This window comes from Pungitius pungitius, chromosome 21 (assembly GCF_949316345.1).
Source record: "Pungitius pungitius chromosome 21, fPunPun2.1, whole genome shotgun sequence".
Taxonomy (NCBI): Eukaryota; Metazoa; Chordata; class Actinopteri; order Perciformes; family Gasterosteidae; genus Pungitius; species Pungitius pungitius.
The window spans coordinates 10,225,204-10,246,493 of record NC_084920.1 but is presented as its reverse complement, the minus strand read 5'-3'; the positions used below and the strand labels follow the sequence as shown (position 1 = coordinate 10,246,493).

Genomic DNA, 21,290 nt, shown 5'->3' with positions numbered 1-21,290 from the left:
TTATTTGGGCAATGTATCAAAAATAAGTCTCATTTTATCATTGGCTTTATGTTCCAAAAGATAGGACAATAAAAAGGTGTAAGTGCTGACATCACTATACTTGTGAGAACTTGAGGTTTTTGCATTAAAGACAAATGTAGAAAATACTTTGTACATTTTAATATCAACCCTTTACCAATAAACCCTGGTCAGCAATGTGGGGGGGGTGGGTGTGGGTGGGTGATATTCCACAACTCCTGCTCCCGATAACACGACCCTTTCACTAATTGTGAAGGATGATATCGATATAGAACAATTTGGTGGTGTTCTATTAAAGCTCAGAATCCTGTATGTACAACCTGAGAAGGACTAACTACATGATGCATCCTGTTGGCATGCCATGTTGGTCAAACCATCGACTGTAGGTTACCGTTAAATGGAAGTAGTATAAATACATTAAAACCTGGTGGTCACTACTTCTTTGTGCGGCAGGACAAGGATCCTTAAGGTTCAATTCAATTTAAGCTTATGCAAGAGAAATGTTTCTATGGCAACCACTATGCGTGCCCGTACCGTCAGTACATTTAGCTTAATTGGAATGGAACACTATGGGCGCTTCAGACAACACGGGCAAAGGAAGCACGAGACCATCACTAAACTGGCTGCTATGTTTCGTCGCCGAAGGCCGACTGATGAAATCAGACTTCATGCTGAGATCAAGAGGGGACACGAGGAGGTGCACTGTGCACAAAGGAATGGGAAGAGGTCAGCCATATTATCTGCTCTACCACTGGACAATAAATGAGTCTTGAATCATTCAAACTTTGCACATTCTGAGCTTAGTTTAGCAAACTGGTAGCAAACCGCTAACCTGGTAGCGTCATAACACATCCGCCTCAATGCCCAAGTCCCACCCAGGCCCCATTACATGTCTTCAGGTTCCAGATGACAACAGCGTCAGCAGAGAACAAAGCTGAGGCTGTTAGCCGCGTCCTTCGAGAGCTCGGGTTACAGTGAAGCCACCGCGGCTCGGGGCGATTAGTGGACAAAGCGCCTCGCTCTGTAACGGATGATCAAAACTCTTGGCTGTGCATGCATGACAACCGATCCACCTCACTGCAGATACTCCGGCCGAGGTGATGAAGCCGGGCTTTAAGAGGGAAACAAATTGAAAAAGAACCGTTCTGGAATATGATCAGTTGCGGCAAAATGAATGGCTCGGAATCTCAATGTGCTTTCTGGCTTCAGTGCCAATTAGACACAGAGGATTCCCAGGCTACAGCAGACAGGGACTGTGTGGAATAAGAGTGTACTGTGAAAATAAAAACAGACTCATTGGTTTCTTGGGGGGAAAAAAAACAAACATGTAATAATCATCCACAAGAAAACTGTAGTGTCAAGTTAAAAAAAAAAAAAAAAAAAGGGTTCTTAATCAGTTCACTACAAAAATATATTCTAGGCTGATGCTAAACACCCAGGATTGTGAGACACAGTACCAAAATATTTCCTTGTACGATCTAAATAGCAGCCAACCCCAGTTACAACAGGCCCACAGGTACAGACTGAGTCACATACGTACTGTATATATTAACATTTCACTACAATAGCTTACAGTTACATTCCTAAATTACATAATTCATTGCTGGAATATAAAAATGGTTTACATAAAAAATAATTAAAAATCAAACTCCATAGGAAGCTGTCCTCCCCCTAATAGTACAGCACTGTGAGCTCCGCAGTAGTGAGACAGTACCATGGCAGCTTACAAAGTATAGAGTGGACGGGAGTGGGTGGTGTACAGAGGTGCACCATTAATCATAAGGATTCATTTAGGACTGAAAACTTATAAAAACATTTTCACACCAGCATGTGTTACATTAAACAACTTGTGTATCTTTTTTTCTCCAATTTTTGGGCATTATGGACAACATGAGGGTTCATCTGAATACTATGGAAGTTCATTTAGACAAAAAAAAAAAAGTTAAAATTGCAAGGGTAAGACAATTAAGGATTCCCAAAAATAAAACCATTCATGCCAACAGAAGCTATTGACACACCAAGGTAAAGTTAATAAACATGAAAAATGGTGTGTAAAACAACAACTACTAAGATTTAGATATAGTTTAAGTCCAAGTACATTATTGGAGATGTATTTTAGTACTTTAGACTAAATTGTGATAGTAATTCAAATGTAATAAAGATGTATTTGATTTACTAAGAACTAAAAATATTAACTTCTAAAGCCGAATTACGAATCAGTGAGATTAGGGTGTTTTAGTTTGAATATACAAGTTATTTTTAGGTTGCATCATCACTTTTAGGTTAGTTTACTACTTCAGTATTTTTATTCTATTTGAATAAAGCCCATAATCTCAAAGTACTGATTCGTCAATTAGTTTTAAAATCACAATATGTTCCTGCTATTTCTTTTTCCCGGTATAAATGGGCTTCCACAGTATTAGTCTTATAAAATTATTTTTAAAAATAGGCACAAATCACGTGGCATTCAAGCTATAAAATATCTTCACCAACATTATTCAAATCTTCCTTCCAGAAGTGTGTCCATGTGGGCAGAAGAAGGCCGCTGAGTTTGCACAGCACAGAGCGCACTGATTGGACGAGCCGGTGCCCCGTGAGAAGGCCGCTGGTGATGAAGGCTTTGTGGAGTATGGGGGGGCGGATCCGAGATGCTGGTTCGATCCGGCCGTTGATCTTGGTCACATGTCAGGAGCGCGCTTCATGTAGCCTCGGGGTGTGCTGGCGATGACCGCTGTGATTGATTGGGTACAGTCTTTAGGCACAGGTGGTGTCTGCTCTGTCGCCCCTCCATCTGCACAGGGAGCGAGCCATCCACTGTCTCTCCACGTGGGGTGGGGGGGGGGGGGGGGTCTCGTGGGAGCTTGGAGTGGGGAGGTCAGTCACTGAGGCGAGGGAGGAGGGTTGGGGAGGGGGGGCAGTAGTGGTTGCGTTGGCTGAGCAGGAGGCGAGTGCTGCTACAGGACTGTGGTGCGCTTCACACGTGTCAGGTCACTCTGGGGAGACAAGGCATTCCAGGCCAGTTAAAGAGGGTCGCTTCCCACAACCAAAAGGGCAGAAGTGTGCTGCCCCACGGGCCTCACCTCAAGTGTCAGAGGATGTCTCAAGCCACGGCATTCTTCACATTATTCTCCAGGAACGACCTGCGACCAACACACAGTAGCTGCGTCAGCATGACCTCTTTGAAAAAGGCAGTCAGACCAACGGTGCCTTCACTAAGACAAGTAGATGGTGCCTTAATGTACTATCTCCCCATACCAGCAGGTGGCCCAGTCTTCGAAAAAATATTGATGACATCAGACAGTCCTATTAACAACTGGGAATATGAACGACTTTATATTCGACTAAATCCCCTGTGACTTAATAGGTAGTGATCACACTTTGACCATTAGAAAATAAAGACAGGAAACAGTCTGCTATTCTCTTTGCGTCTTAAAGCAAAAATAAATCCTATGGTAGCCACATGAATATTTAGACCTGATCGTTTTGGAGGAGGACAGGCAGTCACTGCTTTGCTAGCGGGGTGAACTCGAGGGGAAAAGAGCTGAGGATTGATACTTCTCAAAGCCCATCCCATGTTATCTCCACAGCTTTTGAGTGGTCTACTTGCTTTCTCACAGCCACGAAGCAAAGCCAGAAGTCTTGTACGGAGCAGATGCACTCAGATTTACTTGATGACATTAGTAAATCAGTTATACGTCTGGTCTTTGGTCGTGTACTGCAACATGAAGGAATTTTGAAAATGGCCGTGTGCCGCCGCCCCCCCCCCAGACGTGAACCTGGGGTTATGGCTATCATCATTCGGCGATGGGCAATACTTACGTGTGATCTCCTTCTAGTGACTTCTGGATCTCCTGGAGTACTTCTGCGGATGACAAAACGGGACGGTAAATAACCAGCGCCGTCTACACCGCCCATGGGTCAGTGACATGTGACATATGGGTCATTGGGCTCAAAAGGCATGTTACTCGAATCATGCATTGGGATGAGGTTGGGTTAACACAGCTGACTGACGTCATGGAGGAGTGCCTGCTGGGAGCAGGAAGCTGACAGACCAGTTAGGAGAAGCAGCTCATGGACCATGCAGGAGAGTCAATCTACCAATCACATGCGCTCCCTTCAAACGCATTCACATCTAGCCGTTTGTTTAGCAACTGGGGGAGTTTCAGATTGACAGATAGAATTAGTGTCTTTGTTGACAGTATTTTCTGATTCATGCCCAAAATTCCTTGTGTATAAATCCCTGTGACTCCAATAAACAAGAATTTTGAAACTGGATACATTTTGTGGAAAATATATAAACGGATCCAAATGTTGTCTTTGGGTGACATTACAGACGCGTCTCAAACACAGTAACCGAGGGGTCTCCTGCATCATAGTTCTGTCTCCCCAGTACTCACTCTCGTCATTCAGCAAAGCATGCTCCATAACACGTCTAGCTGCACTTTCTGGAACACACAGGCAGCAGGCAGAGGACATGTCAGTAAAGTCAGCCATAAACAGTGTGTGTGTGTGTGTGTGTTTGAGAGAGACAAACATTGCCCGGAACACTTCATAGAGTGTTTCCTCAACCCGGGGCACATGCATGATGAAAAATGACGCTGGCCTTTGTTGCATACAGCCAGGCAGACACTTTACCTGCATCCTCGCTCTCCTGTTTGGTAATTCTAGAATGACAAAAAAAAGAGAAAAATAAGTTCATGGGTACAGAGAGGAACAGAGCGTTTCAATCAGTAAAATCCAGATGTATACCTTTGAGCAGATGAAGCTCCATCGAGCAGTGGCCTTCGTTGGGTGGACGGGTCTGTGTGATGAGGAACCTCCACCAGACAGCGGGGCTCCACCAGGCACCGGGCGGACAGAGAGAAGCGCTCAAACTCAGAGGGAGAGATCAGGTAGAAGCCTGAGGGACGAGGAGGACACGCGGTTTGTAAAGTGAGCCGTAATCATTTGGAGATTAGAAGGTAGAACCGCTTTTTTTTAAACTCTCATCACATACAGGCCCAACAGCCTCAGTGAGTAACAAGTCTCTAATGAGACACATCAGCTTCTGACTTAACAAATTAACGGCAGAAAAACAGTCTAACAGCGCCTCGTAGCTCTTTACCCTGGCCGTGCTTGGTAAAGACGCAGGAGGCGATGCCGCTGACGTCCTCTCGCCGGACACAGGGGTAGTGGACCTGCATCTTGACCGTCGGCAGCGACACCACGTGGACGTCGCCCTGGTTGGTCAGGACCACCAGGCCGCTCTCGCCGTAGTCCTCCGACCGGCTGCTGCCAAACCAGGCCACGCCCACCCGCCGCACCCGGGAGCCATCCATGGCCGTCAGCTTCAGCTTCATCTTCGCGCTCACCTTCGGCAGGCCGAAAACCTGAGGAGGTCAGACCAAGAACCGAGCACTACTTAATGCCCGAGTAATTTGACCTCATTTAGATTTATCGACAAGATTCAAGGCCTCTGCAGGTTATTAATACATTTTATTATGTTTAACATTTACAGTTTGTAAAGCCGTAATAGAAATTGTACTTCAGCACCTCAGTCAATTTTTCAGAGAATCTTCCAATGCTGAACAACCCAAGTGTAGGGTTAATGCGAGTCAATAAACTGACTGGTACTTCCGTCACCACATTGGTGTTCTATCTGCTGATGAGTACGTAGCAGGTGAGAATGAGTGTTCATCGTGTGGGAGAGGGTTCCAGAGTGTGTGTGTATGCGTGTAATCCTGACCTTAAACTGCTCCTCAGATATGACCACAAGATGGTGTGAGCCCTGCATGTCGGGCGAGCGGGCCAGGTCATGGGCCACCTCAAGGGGCTCGGGGAGAGGAGCCCCATGGCCGTCCAGCACCAAGATGCCAACAACAGGTGCCCGGTGCATGAGCTGAATCTCCTTCGCTGGAAATAAAGAGCGCAAACATGAACGAGGGGGGAAAGAATTTACAAACCCCTTTTTAAAAGATTGAAAAGCATTGTGGTTTCTTACCTGGCTGTGCGGTGACTGGTTCGTCCGCTCTGCGCTCTGCCGCTGGAAGGCGGAGCATGTATGCAAACACGCAGCCGCCATTGGTCCCTGCCCATAGCGACGGCGTGTTATGTGAACCTGCGGGAGATTGCGGAGACGCATGAGAAACCCGGAGGTACCCTGCATGTACATTGTGACCACACTCTTTAATAAGTAGGTGTGGTCATCATGACGCAGACTGCCGTTTGAAGCTTATGGCCATCGCTCTATTTTTCTTCCAGTTAGAATATTTGGAATGCAAAGGAGTGACCTACAGACACCGGCTAATCTGTTTATGTTGCATTTGACTATTAGTGGACCATAATTCATTCATTCATTTGATGAACATCATGCTATATTGAAGACTTGAAACTAGAGAAACTCATGTTTACAATGTTTACTGAGGGAAATCAATCGAGAGTCCTTTTCTCATAGACTTCTATAGGACCACACGAGTCGCCCCCTGGTGCTCAGTAGAGGGAATACAAGTTAAAAGACTCACTGTCTGAGAGGAAGGTGTCTGCGAAGTAGATAGTCCGCACGAGGCCGGTGAACGAGTCGTCCGAGGACCGCGCCTCGATCTTCCTCTGGACCGGAGCCAGCTCCATCTCTGCCAGCTCTGCCTCCAGGCGAGCATTGGCTTCGTGGAGCTGATTGGAGAGAAGAGGGTGATGAGGAATGGAGGGTGATGAGGAATGGAAATGCAGGACATATCAAGCGTCTACTTCCTGCCTCAGTACTGAACGCAAAATGAACAGAGCGGACCTTGGCGGCATTGTTGACATGATGTTTCCTTAGCGAGACCCGGCTGCGTCGTATTCTCCTGAAGGACTGTCGCAGGGACTTCTTGATGCTCTTCACTCTGGACAGAGGACCCTCCATGGCTAGCTGGTCACTGGGGTTCAGGGTGCACCTACGATTGGGAGAACACAGAGGTGACAGATGCATGATCTTCATGGTACTCCTGACTGTCCACAAACCAGACCGACTTTCAACTATCAACTTTGCTTGAAAATGTTGTGAGCTTCTCGTGGAACCAGTGATCCGTGAACCTTCAAAAAAGATGTACAAATAACAACCTTCATGTTCTTTGAAATTAAGAATCTGGTACGTTGTCCATTTTAGCCTCCCTTGTGGGACAAAGGTTCAGGGTTTCTGTGTGAGGTTGGGCAACTGTGGCTCAGTGGGGAACAGGGGCATCGATCACTGGATCCGCGGTTCGATACCGGCTGCTTAAGTCGGAATGTCATGGTGCGCTTGGAAAAGACATGTAACTTTGGTCTTTATGTCCCCGTTACAGTGACTGAAACTGGAGTTGTGTTTGAACATGAAGTGAAGGTACCTCCAGACAGGCGGGAAGCTAAGCTCTTCCTTTGCGTTTGCTTACTTGACGAGGACGTTGTTCTTCTGCTGGTAGTCATAAAGGCCGAAGCCGTGGCTGGTGCCAAAGGCTACCAGCTTCCACTCCGAGTGCAGGGTTAGGGCGGTGACCACAGCGGGAGGCTGGCACTGGACCAGAGCGAAAGGCTGAAAGCCTGGGGGAAACAGCACCGGCTCCTCTCGCACGTCCAGCTGAGTGTGGCCCTGATCGACAGAAAACACCAAACACGTTGATTGGACCACTCAACAGGGAGTGATGGATAAACGCATTCGAAAGATGAAGTCAGTACCTTCCAGCGGAAGCCCTCTTGGCCCTGCAGCAAATCCACAACTTTAGCCTCCACCTTCTGCTCTGCCGCCTCGTCATTCAGCTCCAGCACCAGAATCTGGGGAGACAAGGGCTGGAATCAGAGGGACTGAGCAGAACACAGCTCCATTATGTACTATGGTACATCAAACTGAGCGCTCATGCTTCATTTATTTTCATTCATTTATGATTTGTATATGTGTATAATAATTGTAATTAGAGTTGATACTTCATAGCCTTCTATTGGTCCAACTTAAAAACATGTAGTGATTCCTCAAGTTAGCCTTGTTAGCTGCATTGACTGACTGCAGTTTAGCAAATTGTCCATTTTAAATGGTCTTTCTGCAGTAGCGAAACTAAGAATATTTGTGTTTTTCTTAGCTTGGAATAAGCCCTTCATATCTACACAGTGAGTCAGGCATGTTTCTACAGTTGCCAAAAGCAGACAAACCAAACACAGGCTTTCAAATAAACGGTTTGGGCGGGATTATGGCATGGATGGCGCCTGAACCCAAGATGAGGGGCGTTACCATGGTTTGCCCAGCCTGCGGTTTACACAAAGGGAGGAGTGAGCAGAAGGGTAATCAGTAACGTCATAGTTAGGTTCCACCATTCCGTCCCTTGGAGCACTTACTTTGGTGCAGCGATCTGCGATCGTGCTTTACCAGTACGATGTCCGTGTCTGCCTGTATGCACGCATCTTTAGGAAGGGACACTTATCAATTATTCTCACCTGTCCAGCTGTGCCAGCTGCTGTCAGGTAACCACTGTATTTGCAAAGGTGGATCTTCTGCACACCGAGCCGTGGGTCGTCACTGTAGGGGTCAAAACAGCCCACCTAAAAGAAAACGTTGAAGCATCATGAGCTGAGTTCAAGCTCTTACTACGAGTCAAGCTCCGAAAACCACCCTACCACTTCCCATGATTCAACTCTGAGCCAAAAACTCAACCTGCAGTTTGAACCCAAGGCTTATCATTACCAATCGCTTGATGACATCCGGCTTAGTAGTTTCAGACTCTCCATTAAACACCAAACGTTTTATTAACTAAACAATCCTGGCGGACAGTAATCCCACAGACCAAGTCAGAGTCACGCATTACTGTGGGATTTTTTTCTTATGGAAAATAATGAAGAAAATGAAAACAAAATAAATGTTTGCGTACAACTTAGTTTTGAAATAGCATGTTTTTAATGCTGCTACAATTCAGTTCATAATTTACAAGCAGCATTGTTCTGGTATACATTTAACTTATATATATATATAAATATAGCCCTTTTACCAGTGTTTATTGGTAAAAGTGTTTTAGTGTTTATTTATGCAAGGTTTGCACCAATAAATACCAAACATTTATGGCTACAGTTGATGGATTGCTCATAAAGATGAATAATATTAGTGCGAGAGTAAACTTGCATCTTTCCACATCAACAAAATTAATTTGTGACCTTAAGAACTGTAGTTTAAAGTTTCTTCAACAGCAGGAAGTGCTCGTCAGACACACAAACACACCTTTCTGAAGGGGGGCCACTCTCCTTCGGTGCCTTGGTTCATGTTGTCATTGGGGTCGGCGTCTGTGTGGAACACTCCAGCTGTACTCAGCTTATATAAAGGATACAGACAGACTCCGGATGCGTCCCAGAATCGCACCGTCCCATCCTCATGCCTACACAAACGCACACATGAACAGGATATTGGGAAATTTGTCAGAGACGTTCCAATAGATCTGTCCAGGGTTGAGCACTGACCCAGTGAGCAGCAGGTCTCTCTGAGGAGCGTCTGGGGCCAGGTTCTGTCCTCCTGTTATTGGCCATGGCTGCAATGAGAGAGGGGAAATGAAAAGTTTAACAATAATACCAACCTAATGCCATCTTGTCCAAACAGAGATGAAGGAATGTGTCCATGTTCGGGACGCAGCATACCATACCATACATGATGAACTGAGGTACCAACATACTGTTGTGGACTTATGTTGGTGAACACGCCGTTATTCTGCGTTATTTTATTGAAATATTTATCTTAAGAATAAATATATGACAACATTATCTTGCACCTTTTGATTTATAATATATACATCTACTGATCTGACAAAAGAAACTAGAAATACAAAGGGAAGGCAAATAAACTATTAATGACTAAATCAATTACATTTTCTTAGATTTAATCCAAGATCCACATTTAGCTTTTTGAAGAGGTAACTTCTGCTCGGGCGTACCTTTTTGGAGAAGTGCGTGCTCTGCACGTTTCCCGCAGCGAGGATACGCTCCCACAGCTTGAGGGGGATGGCGGAGACATGGTGGGAGCATGTGATGGCAGAGCTGTGGAGGGGAACCAGGTACGGCGTCTGAATGACTGGCCAGCCCTCCGTCTGCAGGTCGATCACTACCAGCTCCTCCTCTACCAGGACCACCAGCGCACTGGGGTCTCCTGCAGTCCAGACAGGAGCAGTAGATAGATGAGGCGTTATTTCGCAGTGCATGAGTATTAATTTTTTTGTGTGTGTGTGTTGCTTGCCTGTGTGCTCTGGTCCGCTTCTGATGGCAAAGAAGTCGATGATCCTGGAGGTAAAGTCCAGAGCCACATGTGTTTTTCCGTGGATCACTGTGATGCAGTGTCTGTCCCCATAGCTGGCCCTGGGCATACCACCGCTGAACAGCAGGAATGGAGGCCTAGTGCACGCACACACACACACACACACACACACACACACACACACACACACACACACAGTTCAACTACAAGTTCAGTTTGCACAGAGATTAATGTGTAACAATAGGTCTTGTAAAATCTGGGAAACAGTTAAACATTAGCACTTTATCCTTTCACTGAGTAAATGACTGAAGGACTCACTCTTCTTCTGTAGGTAACTGAACTATTTTAGAAATTGCCTTGCAGGGGAAATGTCCTACAGGGATTAAAAAAAAAAAAAAAAAACAGGTCATCATCAGCCTCCAGAAAAGAAGTTAAAGTGTTTAATGCAGTAAGGATATAAAAAATGAGCAGTGGATGCCTCTCAACTCTCACCATAAGGAATGTTGGATTTCACATCTTCCTCGTCCATATCCTTGCTGCCCACCATCCATCGACAGTAACTACCATCATTGTGCGAACTGAGAAGGTAGCCTCCGTCCTCTGTCCACCACACGCTCTCCAGTTGCTATGGCAACATTGAAAAGTACAAAGGTTTACAGTTTATTCTGTACAGGTGTCAGGGCCTTGCACTGAGCTGCCCAGCACTTACCTGTGTGCCGGGGATGTGCTGAATGGCACGCTGTTTCTTCAGATCCCATACGACCATGAGACCTCGCCCATAGCCAATAACGACCTGGCTGGGGTTGACCGGATTCTCCTGCAGGGCCTCCACGTGTTCCAGATTCCTGCGGCAAGCGTAGTCGTCCGGCACACTGGAGGAGATGGGACAGAGGGGATAATTTACTGCTGTGGACGGAGCAGGAACCAAACCGATTCTACACACGTGTACACAATATTTACAACCATTCATTTTAAAATCATTACATATAATTTATGTGATGCTTATATCCAAAGCGACTTGCATTGCATTATAACACATGCGTTGCCCGGGGAGCAATTAGGGGTTAGGTGTCTTGCTCAGGGACACTTTGACATGTCACATGGAGCAGCCGAGATTTAAACCACCAACCCTGCGGCTCACAGCGCATCATGCTACTCCATGCGCCACCATCTCCAATCAAAACAGTATTCTAGCAATCCAGTGTTGCCCCGCCCACCCAAGAAAGTAATTTTTCCAATTATCTAGTAATCTTTGCGCACGGGGGAGTTCCGTCCCACTAGAGAGCAAATGGAAGAATAAAGTTTTACTCCCTAATAAAATGTAAAAATAACATTCATGACCTAATCCATTTGTAAAGTCTGCCCCCAAATTTCGAGTTTATTTCCGTTATTCTCTGTATAATCTCTTGGAAAGTTTGAATAATCCCAGTATTTTGCAACCCTCACTCAGCTTCACACTAATGGCTCCCACGCAGCTCAGACCGGGGGCTATTATTTCCACATTCCCAGACCCCTCAGCTTACCTGGGTGCCATTCACTATTAGTGATTAGAGCAATTGCTCATCTGTTTGACGGTGTGTGCCACTAGTGCATAACAAAAAACCTTGACCTGACTTGTTGCAAGTCAAATGTTTACTTTATGGTTTACATTGCGGTTGCCTGCAACATCCGACAAAAAGAAAATCACGTTCCCAAGTCGGTTTTGTACTTAGTCTAATACACATGAGGTTTCTGCTCTGTCTAATCTGCAACACAAGTTTCATAACGCGTGGATTTGTGCACTATTTAACGCAACCGAGGACAGTGTGCAGACATTTCTCCTTCTCCACGTTGGATCCGAGCTCTGAGCGATACGCGTGCAAGTTTGCCCACCTGCTGGCCACTTGGTCCAGACTGATGTTCCTCTCCTCCAGCTCTCTGAACCCGGGGACTTCCACTATGAAGACGTGTCCTCCTTCTGTCCCCAGAAGTAGCAGCTCACCTGAGGAGTGAGCCAGCACCGCCGTCACTCTGGTCACACTGGGAAGGGCTCTAAGAGGAGGAGAGGGCGCGGAGGTCACTTTGGGGAATGACTATCTGTTGTAGTTTAGGCTGTAGCTGATCTACAGTTATTGTCTCAATCATCTGGTCTGTAAAATGGGAAAATGCAGTTATTACTTTAACAATTTATTTTAGTTATAACTACTCACAGCCCGAGATTTTATTTTGTCCAATCCTCAGAAACTGTTTACCATGATATAAAATAAATAAAATGCTTAAAGCCCTCACATTAAGAAGCTGGGTCAGAATTAGTTTGAAACGTATGGTCCAAAAAAATGGCAGGAACTATTTAAAGATTTTATCCCAGTGGGTCTATATAAAGTTCCTTTTGGACAAAAACAAAATTCAAGAATACAGAGGAAATAAACCAGCCATGTCGCTTGGTGTTTGATAAGTAAGCTCCACCCCGACACCTGCGAACCACCTTAGGATGAGAATCATTTGTGGGGAGAGGGGGCACAAACTACACACCCAGCTACCACAACTAGAGCCAACAACTAGCACAAAAAAAAAGGGGGAGGGGGGAAAGATTCTGTATGTAGGTGTGAGTGTGTGAGTTACCCAGGTGGTCCAGTGAGAGTGAAGCGTCCTATCTCCAGAAGTTCAGAGAGTCCCTTGTGAGCTTTTAAAGTCCACATGTGCAGACTGTTGTCATCCAGCAGGGTCACCAGTTCGACCTGAACATCAGCTACAATCAATGAGTACTGTCCAAAAAGCTATTCATCAAAGGCAGTAAAACTGTTAACAAAATACTTCCTTACAAAGTCCCCTAAATTCAAGCTACTGCGAGGAACTTTTCATCTAAGCAGTCCCTGTGGACCAAACTCTACTTCTCCTGCAGCGGTTCTGACAGACTGCACACTCGTGGTTCCGGTCTAAACCAAAACCCTGCTGGCCTTTGATGGTCCCACAGTCATATAAGGGCATCAGTATTGCAGAGTGTTCCGTAACTGGTTCCAAGTTCCTCACAGTACCTTTAAGAGGCAGAAGTACTACGGATTAGTGTCTTTCACCGTACCTGTTGGGGGAGGAAGTGCACCTGGGTCACGGCAGCATTCTCATCATGTAGACCCATGAACTCCACACCCGGAGCTCCATATCTGACCGCTGGTCAAGGCCACACAGACTATGATAACATTATGGAATTGTTTTGGCATACATTATTAAATAAGTGCACAACCTGACCAGGGATGTGATCCAAAATTGTGTGAAAGGCTTCTTTCATATTCCAACATTAATGGTGCTAAATTTGATGGCTAACAGCTAACGACGCTTGATGGAATCTATCCGTGTTCAACTGAGGTTCATTAACAAAGAAAAGAACAACACGATGGCTTAAACCAATTTTTATTGGCCAATGTCAACGAGGCGTTATAATCAAAATGCCAGATAACTCAGTGAAAGGAAATCCTGGGCGCAGTGTTGGTCCAAACCCCTCACAAGGAACCATTTGATATTTCCCCTCATACAACCCTTGTGCGCGGAGATGTTTGCTGAAACAGTGTAGAGACACACGGAGGGAATCACAACACTTCATCTAAGGGTTTGTGTGCTGCGTGTCAAACAACAGTGGCTGCTGTGTTCTTTGACACGCAGACCAAAGCATCCGCCACTTCACAACCATCATCATCATTCTAAGATTTCACCTGTGCCCTCTGGAACGTTGTATCGGGGCACAGTGTGCTGCATTGTGTGAACTGGCTCGCCCAAAGAGAGGGCATCAGAACCGCTGTGTCCCTGCCTGTGTGAGAGGGAGCCGACTGGCTCCGCTGCACCATCAATGAGCGGAATTGTGCGGCGTTGCCGTGGCCACACCGACCCCACAGCGTGAGAAAAAGGAAAAGCACCTGAACTAGTGACCCATGTGGCCGCACACATGGAGGATTTAGCAGCGTCAAAGCCGTTCATTACTGCACAACCTGCCTCAAGTTCAAACCTGACAGATTCCAAGCAGGCAGCAATTCTCACACACACACACGGGCTCTCACACACACAGGGTTGGATACAGTTTGATGGCCCCGGAGCGGGTGCCGATGGCCAGCAGCTGCAGGGAGGGACTGTAGCCCAGAGCGCTGGGCTGGTGGGGGAATCCGTGCTCCACCGTCTGAAGAGTGGAGAGGGCAGACAAGGGGGGGGGGGTTATGGGGTGCGGTGTTCTTTACACTAGATTCCACATGGCCTCGCTAACCATACCGCAATACATCACAGGTTATTTAAACTAATGGCTTCTGAATTTTTCATTTATAACAATATACCTCATTACCATTTACAAAGTGCTCCACAACTAAAGCCCAAATGAAAATGATCAAAACCATTACGCATATAAATAATTATTCAGGTAGAGATGAACAATAAAACTCACAAGTGCACAAAATAAGGTTTATAAACAGATGTGACAAAAATTGACTTGTGTATCATCTATAGGTTCTGCTTTTTAAATAAACATACACTCGGAAACTATGAATCTGGATCTCTCTGCATCTCGCAGCCCAGCTTAATGGACTTCTCTTTTCTAAATGGGGACTGTAGAGCAGATAGACATGACACATTGAATGGTTTAGATTTGCCGTGTTTGTTCTGTTTTTGTAGCATATTCTTCTGTGAATCATCATTCAAAAGCATATAATTTACAAAGGAGGAAATTAGCTAGTTCGCCCACAATTGCTTTAGGTTTATTTAGAAGGTAGGTGTACACACTAAAAGGACTAAACTGTAGCTTGAAAAGCTATGGCTAACATTAGGTAACATTTGGCAAATTCCATTTGGACGCTGATAAGGCCGTGCAGCTATGCAGTGCAAATGCACAAACCACAGGATGGTAATAATTAACCCCAAACCACCAATAGGACTTGTGACGAGACTTAGAGATAAACTCTAAAAACGAGATTTTACCTGTAAACGAGGAAAGACGTTTGAATCAGAGGGTAAAAAAACATGTGGAAATATAAGTCTTTTTGACATTGTCATGGTAATACAACATGTGGCAGCAAAGTGCTTTCCATGTCCTATTCACACCTTTTAAAGCCCTCACAGACTCACACCCAACTATTAACTAGGCGACCCTGAGGGGTCAAGGGTCAAAGTTTGGGATTGGCCCATAAATCCTCAGATGCTTCTTGGTGTTGAGGTGCCTTGCTTTATAAACCCTGTATTAAGCCATGCTTTACATATCTTAGTACTTGCCTTGTTGAACTGGAAGAGCTCCTGTTTGAGTCGTTCCCTCTGGGACTCCTGGCCATGTCGCCTGAACCTCTTCATCCTGTCTCAGCACCAGCGGGGAGCCTGAGGGGCCTGAGGGGCCCACTGACGCACGCTGCAGGAAGGAAAGAGGTGGTGAGGGTCTACCTTTTGTAACATGTTCTCTTCCTAGTTCAATCTAGATACTGAGATAGTAAATCTAAAAAGGGTAGTGTGGAGGCCAGATGTGTGAAACACTGTCCACTGCATAAATGACAAAAACTTTGCTGCTAAAAAGATAGTTCAAACAACAACGACACTGCAGCCAAGCCAGCCTCCACTCGGAAAAAGACTGTCACAATAAAAAAAATAAAGTGTTCTGAGAATGTGTGTCACTGTTACCACAGAAGCATGCAGCCACAAAAGACCATCCAAAATATTCAGCAGCCCCTCAGAGTGGAGGATGGGGTTTTTTCAGAATTTACAATAGAAATGTCACTTTTGAGCCTCAGATTGTGCGCATTAAAACAGTTTTTCTATTTTTCACAAGTCATTTGAGCCAGCCTTGCCTCCAAGATCTATGAAGCCTCAACTGGATAAAAAAGATGGGGGAATAAAATTCTTGAGATGGAGTCAGTCAAGTAAGAAAGGACAGACACACACACACACACACACAAAGAATGAAATAAATGTTTTCTTGGAACGCTAAGGACATTTAGAGTGCTCAGGCAGTGAGTACTGCAACAACACAGCAGACAATTAAACACTGTTAGCGACTTTAGATGGATCAACAATTAACATGCTTGTTGTGGCAGGCTTGGAGTCCTTGTAGACAGTAGGGATGTGTGTGTGTGTGTGTATATATTGGTCCTAGGAGAAGCAGTGGAGCAGAAAAGAGAGCTCAAAGCCATAAACTGTCCCGACAATTCCAATTACCAAAAGTAATGGTACCTTCACATGTAAATGGTCAGCACTTTTCTAGTCTTCCGACCACTCAAAGCGCTTTAACACTACATGACATCATTCACCCATTCATAACTGTGGTAACTAACATTCACACACTAGTCTTGCAATTACTTGTATCATTTCAGTTAGAGAAATTGAATGTATTGTACATCTTTTACATTGTTGATTCTGTACACATGACATCCATTGCAGTCTGTCCATCCCGGGAGAGGGATCCCTCCTCTGACGTTCTCCCTAAGGTTTCTTCCCTTTTTTCCCCATTGAAGGGTTTTTTTCATATTTTGGGGAGTTTTTCCTGTGCCGATGTGAGGGTTTCGGGACAGAGGATGTTGCATGTGTACAGACTGTAAAGCCCTCTGAGGCAAATTTGTAATTTGCGATTTTGGGCTATACAAAATAAAATGAATTGAATTGAATTGAACTAGTCACAGCTACCAGAGCAATGCTGGGGTTAAGTGTCTTGCCCAAGGACACATCGTCATGCAGGTTAGCAGAGCCTGGGATTGAACCGCCAACCCTCTGATTGGAAGACGACCACGCTCCTCACCCACCCACTAAACAGTGAAAATGGGCAAAATGTAAAATGACAAAATCCAACATGCAGGATGGGAAAGCAGCAGGAGTCAAACAGCTAATAGTCAGAGGCTACAAAACATGTGAGGGTCCTCCCTCTGCAGTCGATAGACCTCCTAAACCCCCCCCTCCCCCGGTTTCTCTACCACCTTATTAATTGCAGCTTTTCAAGTAAGTGCCAGACATCACAGCACAAATTGCCCATCATTAAAAAGGCATCCGGGGTGTTATTCCTGCACCAGCTACTCATCAAAAGGCCAACCCTGGAAAACCAACATCACAATCAAGTCTCTCATATATATTTTTAGTTTCTACTTCTGTTCATTGGCTTAGTCAAAAGAAAATTTCTGGTGACATTAATAATGTAATGATAATAATAATGTAATAATAATATGGGAATAAGAAAATGGATCACCATAGTGGGACCTCGTTTGGAGAATTTTTTTTTTGTCCCAATTAATTTAGCTATTAATGACACTTTATGGGCTACTGAGACTCAGGGAAGAGTCTGTGGTACATGTTCTTTTTAAAGATTGATTTCTTTTGTTAAATGAAAATGTTTGTGTAGTAAAATTAATCGCAAAATAACTATTTTTATCTGACCAAGTTGACTTTTCAAAAAGCGTGTGTTTTATCACCAGTGGGGGGGGGGGGATTTTAAAATAACTTTAAATAATAATTTCTTCGGTCCCACAGACGCTAATCTTGTTTTTCCACCATTCTAAACTATGAGTCTTTCTTGGTATTGATATTCAGCTGTATTGATAGAATGTTTAACATTACACACTAATTTGCATTGAATCTGGTTGTTAATGTGACCTGGTAGTTTCAGGTTAATCAGAAGAACAATGGTGGGTCAGAAGAGAGATACTCTGATCCAGATGAGCCAGTTTCAGCAGAGGACAGCACCGTGCCGGGGTCTAACGGTCCGATATGGACATTCACAGGAATTCAACTTGCCAACAAGGAAGAAATGAGCTTGTGTTGAAAAACTGGCAATCGCTGCGCCTTTCATCACGTTGTTTGATCTGCGGTGAGCTCATCACTCAACAGGATGAGGTGACGCACTCCATTTACCTTTGAAAGCAAATTAAACTGGCTTATTGACTCGCACAAGTCACATTCAGCAGCTCCGTCTGCTTTGAATAAGTCGCCCAATAAACTATCGCACATGTCCTGTTAAATTGGTTTATCTCTGGTTCCCCTCAGTTCAGGGATGTCAAATTCCCAGCATTTCAACCGGGCCATCGAGAAGGGAGTCAAACTGGAAGCGAAAGAAATGTGCATCAACATGCCTGGACACGACGATAACAACCTCAAGGAGGCATGGACCAAGACTGTCAATGGAATAGCTAGCATAGCACCTCGGAGAAACCAGGAAATGTCTGGAAAACCAAAACATTCTTCTAACAGCCTGCAATCAGCAGCTGTTAGAAGAAGCTGTGGTATAGACACTACAACACCATTTTCCCGTGTGTGTGGGGCAGAAGAATGCGGCAGACAAGCTGGGGTAGGACGTTACAAGGGGCGCTTCCTTCCACTGTCCCTAACAAAGCAGATAGAAGATGTTGTCAGCGCCGGGCGTGGCTGGTAGGATATTGTATCTCCCACCCACTCACTGCCTCCTTCCTGTAATCAGAACCAGGGAGAGACAGATATGTGTGTGTGTGTATATATATATATTACTGTGATTCACTCATTGACAGGGACTTAACAGACAGAGGAATTAGAGGTGACACTGGTATTACGGATCAGGGGGTGTCTCGGTTAATGAGTGTTGAAACATGAGGAAAACATTTGAATACTCTTCTTCCCCCCCCCATTCATAGTTTAACGCCCCCCCCTCCCCGCCGAGAAAACCAATGTTTGGTGAGAAATAGAATTTGCCGCCAGACATATTGAACCCATGACAACGAATTTAAGTAACATCTTCTATCCGATGGTTTACTTTACTGTGTGCAGACCTTGACGGAATTTTATACACAACTATATTCTCCCAATGAGTTATGTCCTGGAATATATTAAGCCTTTATTTGACCAGGTGAGTCCTGTTGAGACTAAACATCTTTTTCATGAGACCTGTCGTACAGAGAAGGTGTGATGGGAACCGTCTGCAGCATTTCTGCTTCATGTGCAGTCCCATTAGCAAGCCAAAGAAAAACAGGATTATTTTCCTGCCAGATAATGGAGGTGCAAAGACGAATCAGGTTAAGCGTTCCAAACACAGCACGAGGTGTCTTCAGCCCAGCACTCTGAAGTTAACAAACCAGCTATGACTTTTTGACAGTGCTTCCCTCGGTTTGTGAGGTGGGAGCAGGTAAATGTACCTTCCGATACAGCACAATAACCCCCCCCCCCCCCCCCCCCCCTCTGATTTGGGAGCGGCCATTCATGCAGCCTCCACAATAGCTGCTGGTGGACTTTACCATGCAGGTGTAATAGCGACTGAGAACAAAGCCTCTCTGTTTGGACCAGTCCTGTGCCCATGCAGGTGGGGTGGCAAGGACAGTTGTTGTCCTTCAAGCTGTATCCTGTCCAGATTGTGGGACTTGTGGAACTTTTTGTCTGTCAAAGTTAACCATAGCTCGATACTAGCATTTAAAGAGACAGGAGGACTGAGTCTGCATGCACACAGCGCATTTACACAGCGTGCAGGTGACACATGAGCTTAGTTTGACAGAGTTGGGACTGGGCACAATACGAGTAAATGCTGTGTTTATGCTTCATATTGGAGTGGTTGTGAATTGAACAGAAACTAGCCAAACCGGTGAAACGCAATCTCACACACACACACACACACACACACACACACACACACACACACACACACACACACACACACACACACACACACACACACACACACACACACACACACACACACACACACACACACACACACACACACACACACACACACACACACACACACACACACACACACACGAAACCAGACCGTTGACTCAAAGGCGCTTGCTGACATACCTGCTGGGGAGACACGCCTTGCTGAGCGTCTACGTTTCCATAATTATGCAACCTGCATCCCACCGCTCACCTGCAGCACCGTGAGACTCCCGCGTACACCTTGCAGCCTTTAAACCGCTAACAACACACAAATCGCCGGTGTCAGGTTGCCATGGTTGTGTGCTGACGCCTTCCTCGGCTGGTGGAAGTTTAATTGAGAAGCTGGTCGATCGTTTGCGAACCGGAATACGATATTTGATCCAAAAAGCCACCTCACAGTGCGGTAAACTAGAAAATGCCCATTCAATGTGTCGTTGTAGACAGATCCTTTTTTCTATAAAAACACGACAGACGAGATTTTCAAGTCTTTCAGTATCAATATCAATGCGATACATGGAAGAAATGCATCAAGCAAACCACAAGCTGTACAAACGTAAATGTTATGGTGTGTTATGACCCTATACGCGTGTGAGACAGAGGTGTAAGGCAGCGCGGACTTAAAACCAATGCCTAAAAGTTTAACATGCAATATAATGAAAGTTGTGTGGCCCAATCAAAGTCTTCAAAAACGTGCGCACGAGTGTGTCACCGCATGTGACGCTAGCACTTAGTGTTAAGCCGTTTAATGTACGTGTGGGGTAGAAGGAGTTAGCCAGCTAGCCACTCAGCAAACAGGAGAATCGCGTCGTGCTAACCTAGCGACTTTAGTTAGCTCGAGTTGGAGCCGTTCAGGCGCTGGACAGAAACAATGAAGTCGTTCGCGCGAGCTCAATCCTCAGCGTACTGACAATCAAGCAAGCACCTGTTGGCACGAGCTCCGAACTCACCTGATTGGGAACAGCCGTGGCTCGGAGGATGTCCACAGTTCAGACTGCTGGAGAAGATTCCGCCCGGCCAGCGTCGGTTCCCTTAACTTGGCTAAAGCTCTATCCTCAAAGTAGTGGGAAAAAAATGTTACCGCGCCACAAGTGAGTAATGTCAATCCCGGAACCCAAGCGACACTATTTCCCGAGGAAATATCAAGATTTAGCTCCAGTTGAATGTGTAAAAGGGCGACTGGCGCTCCTTCCTTCTCCTCTGTCGCGGTGGTAACGTCTGTTTCCTGCTAGGCTAAACTTCACTGTTTGGCTAACTCCTCCCTGGTGATGCGTTCAATAGCACATCGTTAATCTCCCACCCAGAGATCCTCCCCCGCCCACCTTGACCCGCTTCCGCATCGGCTCAAAGCCAACATGAGTATTAACTTCTGTTTGAACAATTACTTTGATTGTAATTCCACACGTGCTTCTACAATAAAGCTACTGGGTAATATGATAGTTTTACTTGTTAAATGATGTGT

At 45.4% G+C, this 21,290-nt stretch overlaps 1 protein-coding gene across 2 annotated transcripts; it reads right to left on the bottom strand.

Annotated features, from left to right (window-relative positions):
* Positions 1-1,377: 1,377 nt before the first annotated feature.
* llgl2 (LLGL scribble cell polarity complex component 2) lies at positions 1,378-21,092 on the bottom strand. Of its 2 annotated transcripts, XM_037463814.2 has the most exons (27): positions 20,779-21,091; positions 15,455-15,584; positions 14,278-14,375; positions 13,290-13,371; positions 12,833-12,948; positions 12,104-12,262; positions 10,941-11,103; positions 10,724-10,856; positions 10,550-10,604; positions 10,214-10,368; positions 9,915-10,126; positions 9,448-9,515; positions 9,212-9,365; positions 8,437-8,541; positions 7,687-7,782; positions 7,404-7,600; positions 6,782-6,929; positions 6,519-6,666; positions 5,999-6,115; positions 5,744-5,910; positions 5,123-5,387; positions 4,768-4,918; positions 4,654-4,682; positions 4,416-4,463; positions 3,838-3,880; positions 3,099-3,158; positions 1,378-3,011 (listed from the first exon to the last, which is right to left on the bottom strand). In XM_037463814.2, the coding sequence occupies exons 2-26, from the start codon at positions 15,527-15,529 to the stop codon at positions 3,119-3,121; spliced, it is 3,024 nt and encodes a 1,007-aa protein (XP_037319711.2). In that variant the 5' UTR covers positions 15,530-15,584; positions 20,779-21,091; the 3' UTR covers positions 1,378-3,011; positions 3,099-3,118. The 2 variants fall into 2 exon arrangements, with proteins under 2 accessions (XP_037319711.2, XP_037319712.2); XM_037463815.2 differs by lacking the exon at positions 4,416-4,463 and having other exon boundaries at positions 20,779-21,092.
* Between the last annotated feature and the right edge of the window lie 198 nt (positions 21,093-21,290).

Excerpts from the sequence above, each read along its gene's own strand:
- llgl2 (XM_037463814.2), bottom strand. The coding sequence starts at position 15,529 with ATGAAGAGGTTCAGGCGACATGGCCAGGAGTCCCAGAGGGAACGACTC. Across the intron at positions 12,949-13,289 it reads TGCACTTCCTCCCCCAACAG|GTCGAACTGGTGACCCTGCT; the intron begins GTACGGTGAAAG and ends GCTGATGTTCAG. Across the intron at positions 5,388-5,743 it reads TATCTGAGGAGCAGTTTAAG|GTTTTCGGCCTGCCGAAGGT; the intron begins GTCAGGATTACA and ends TGACCTCCTCAG.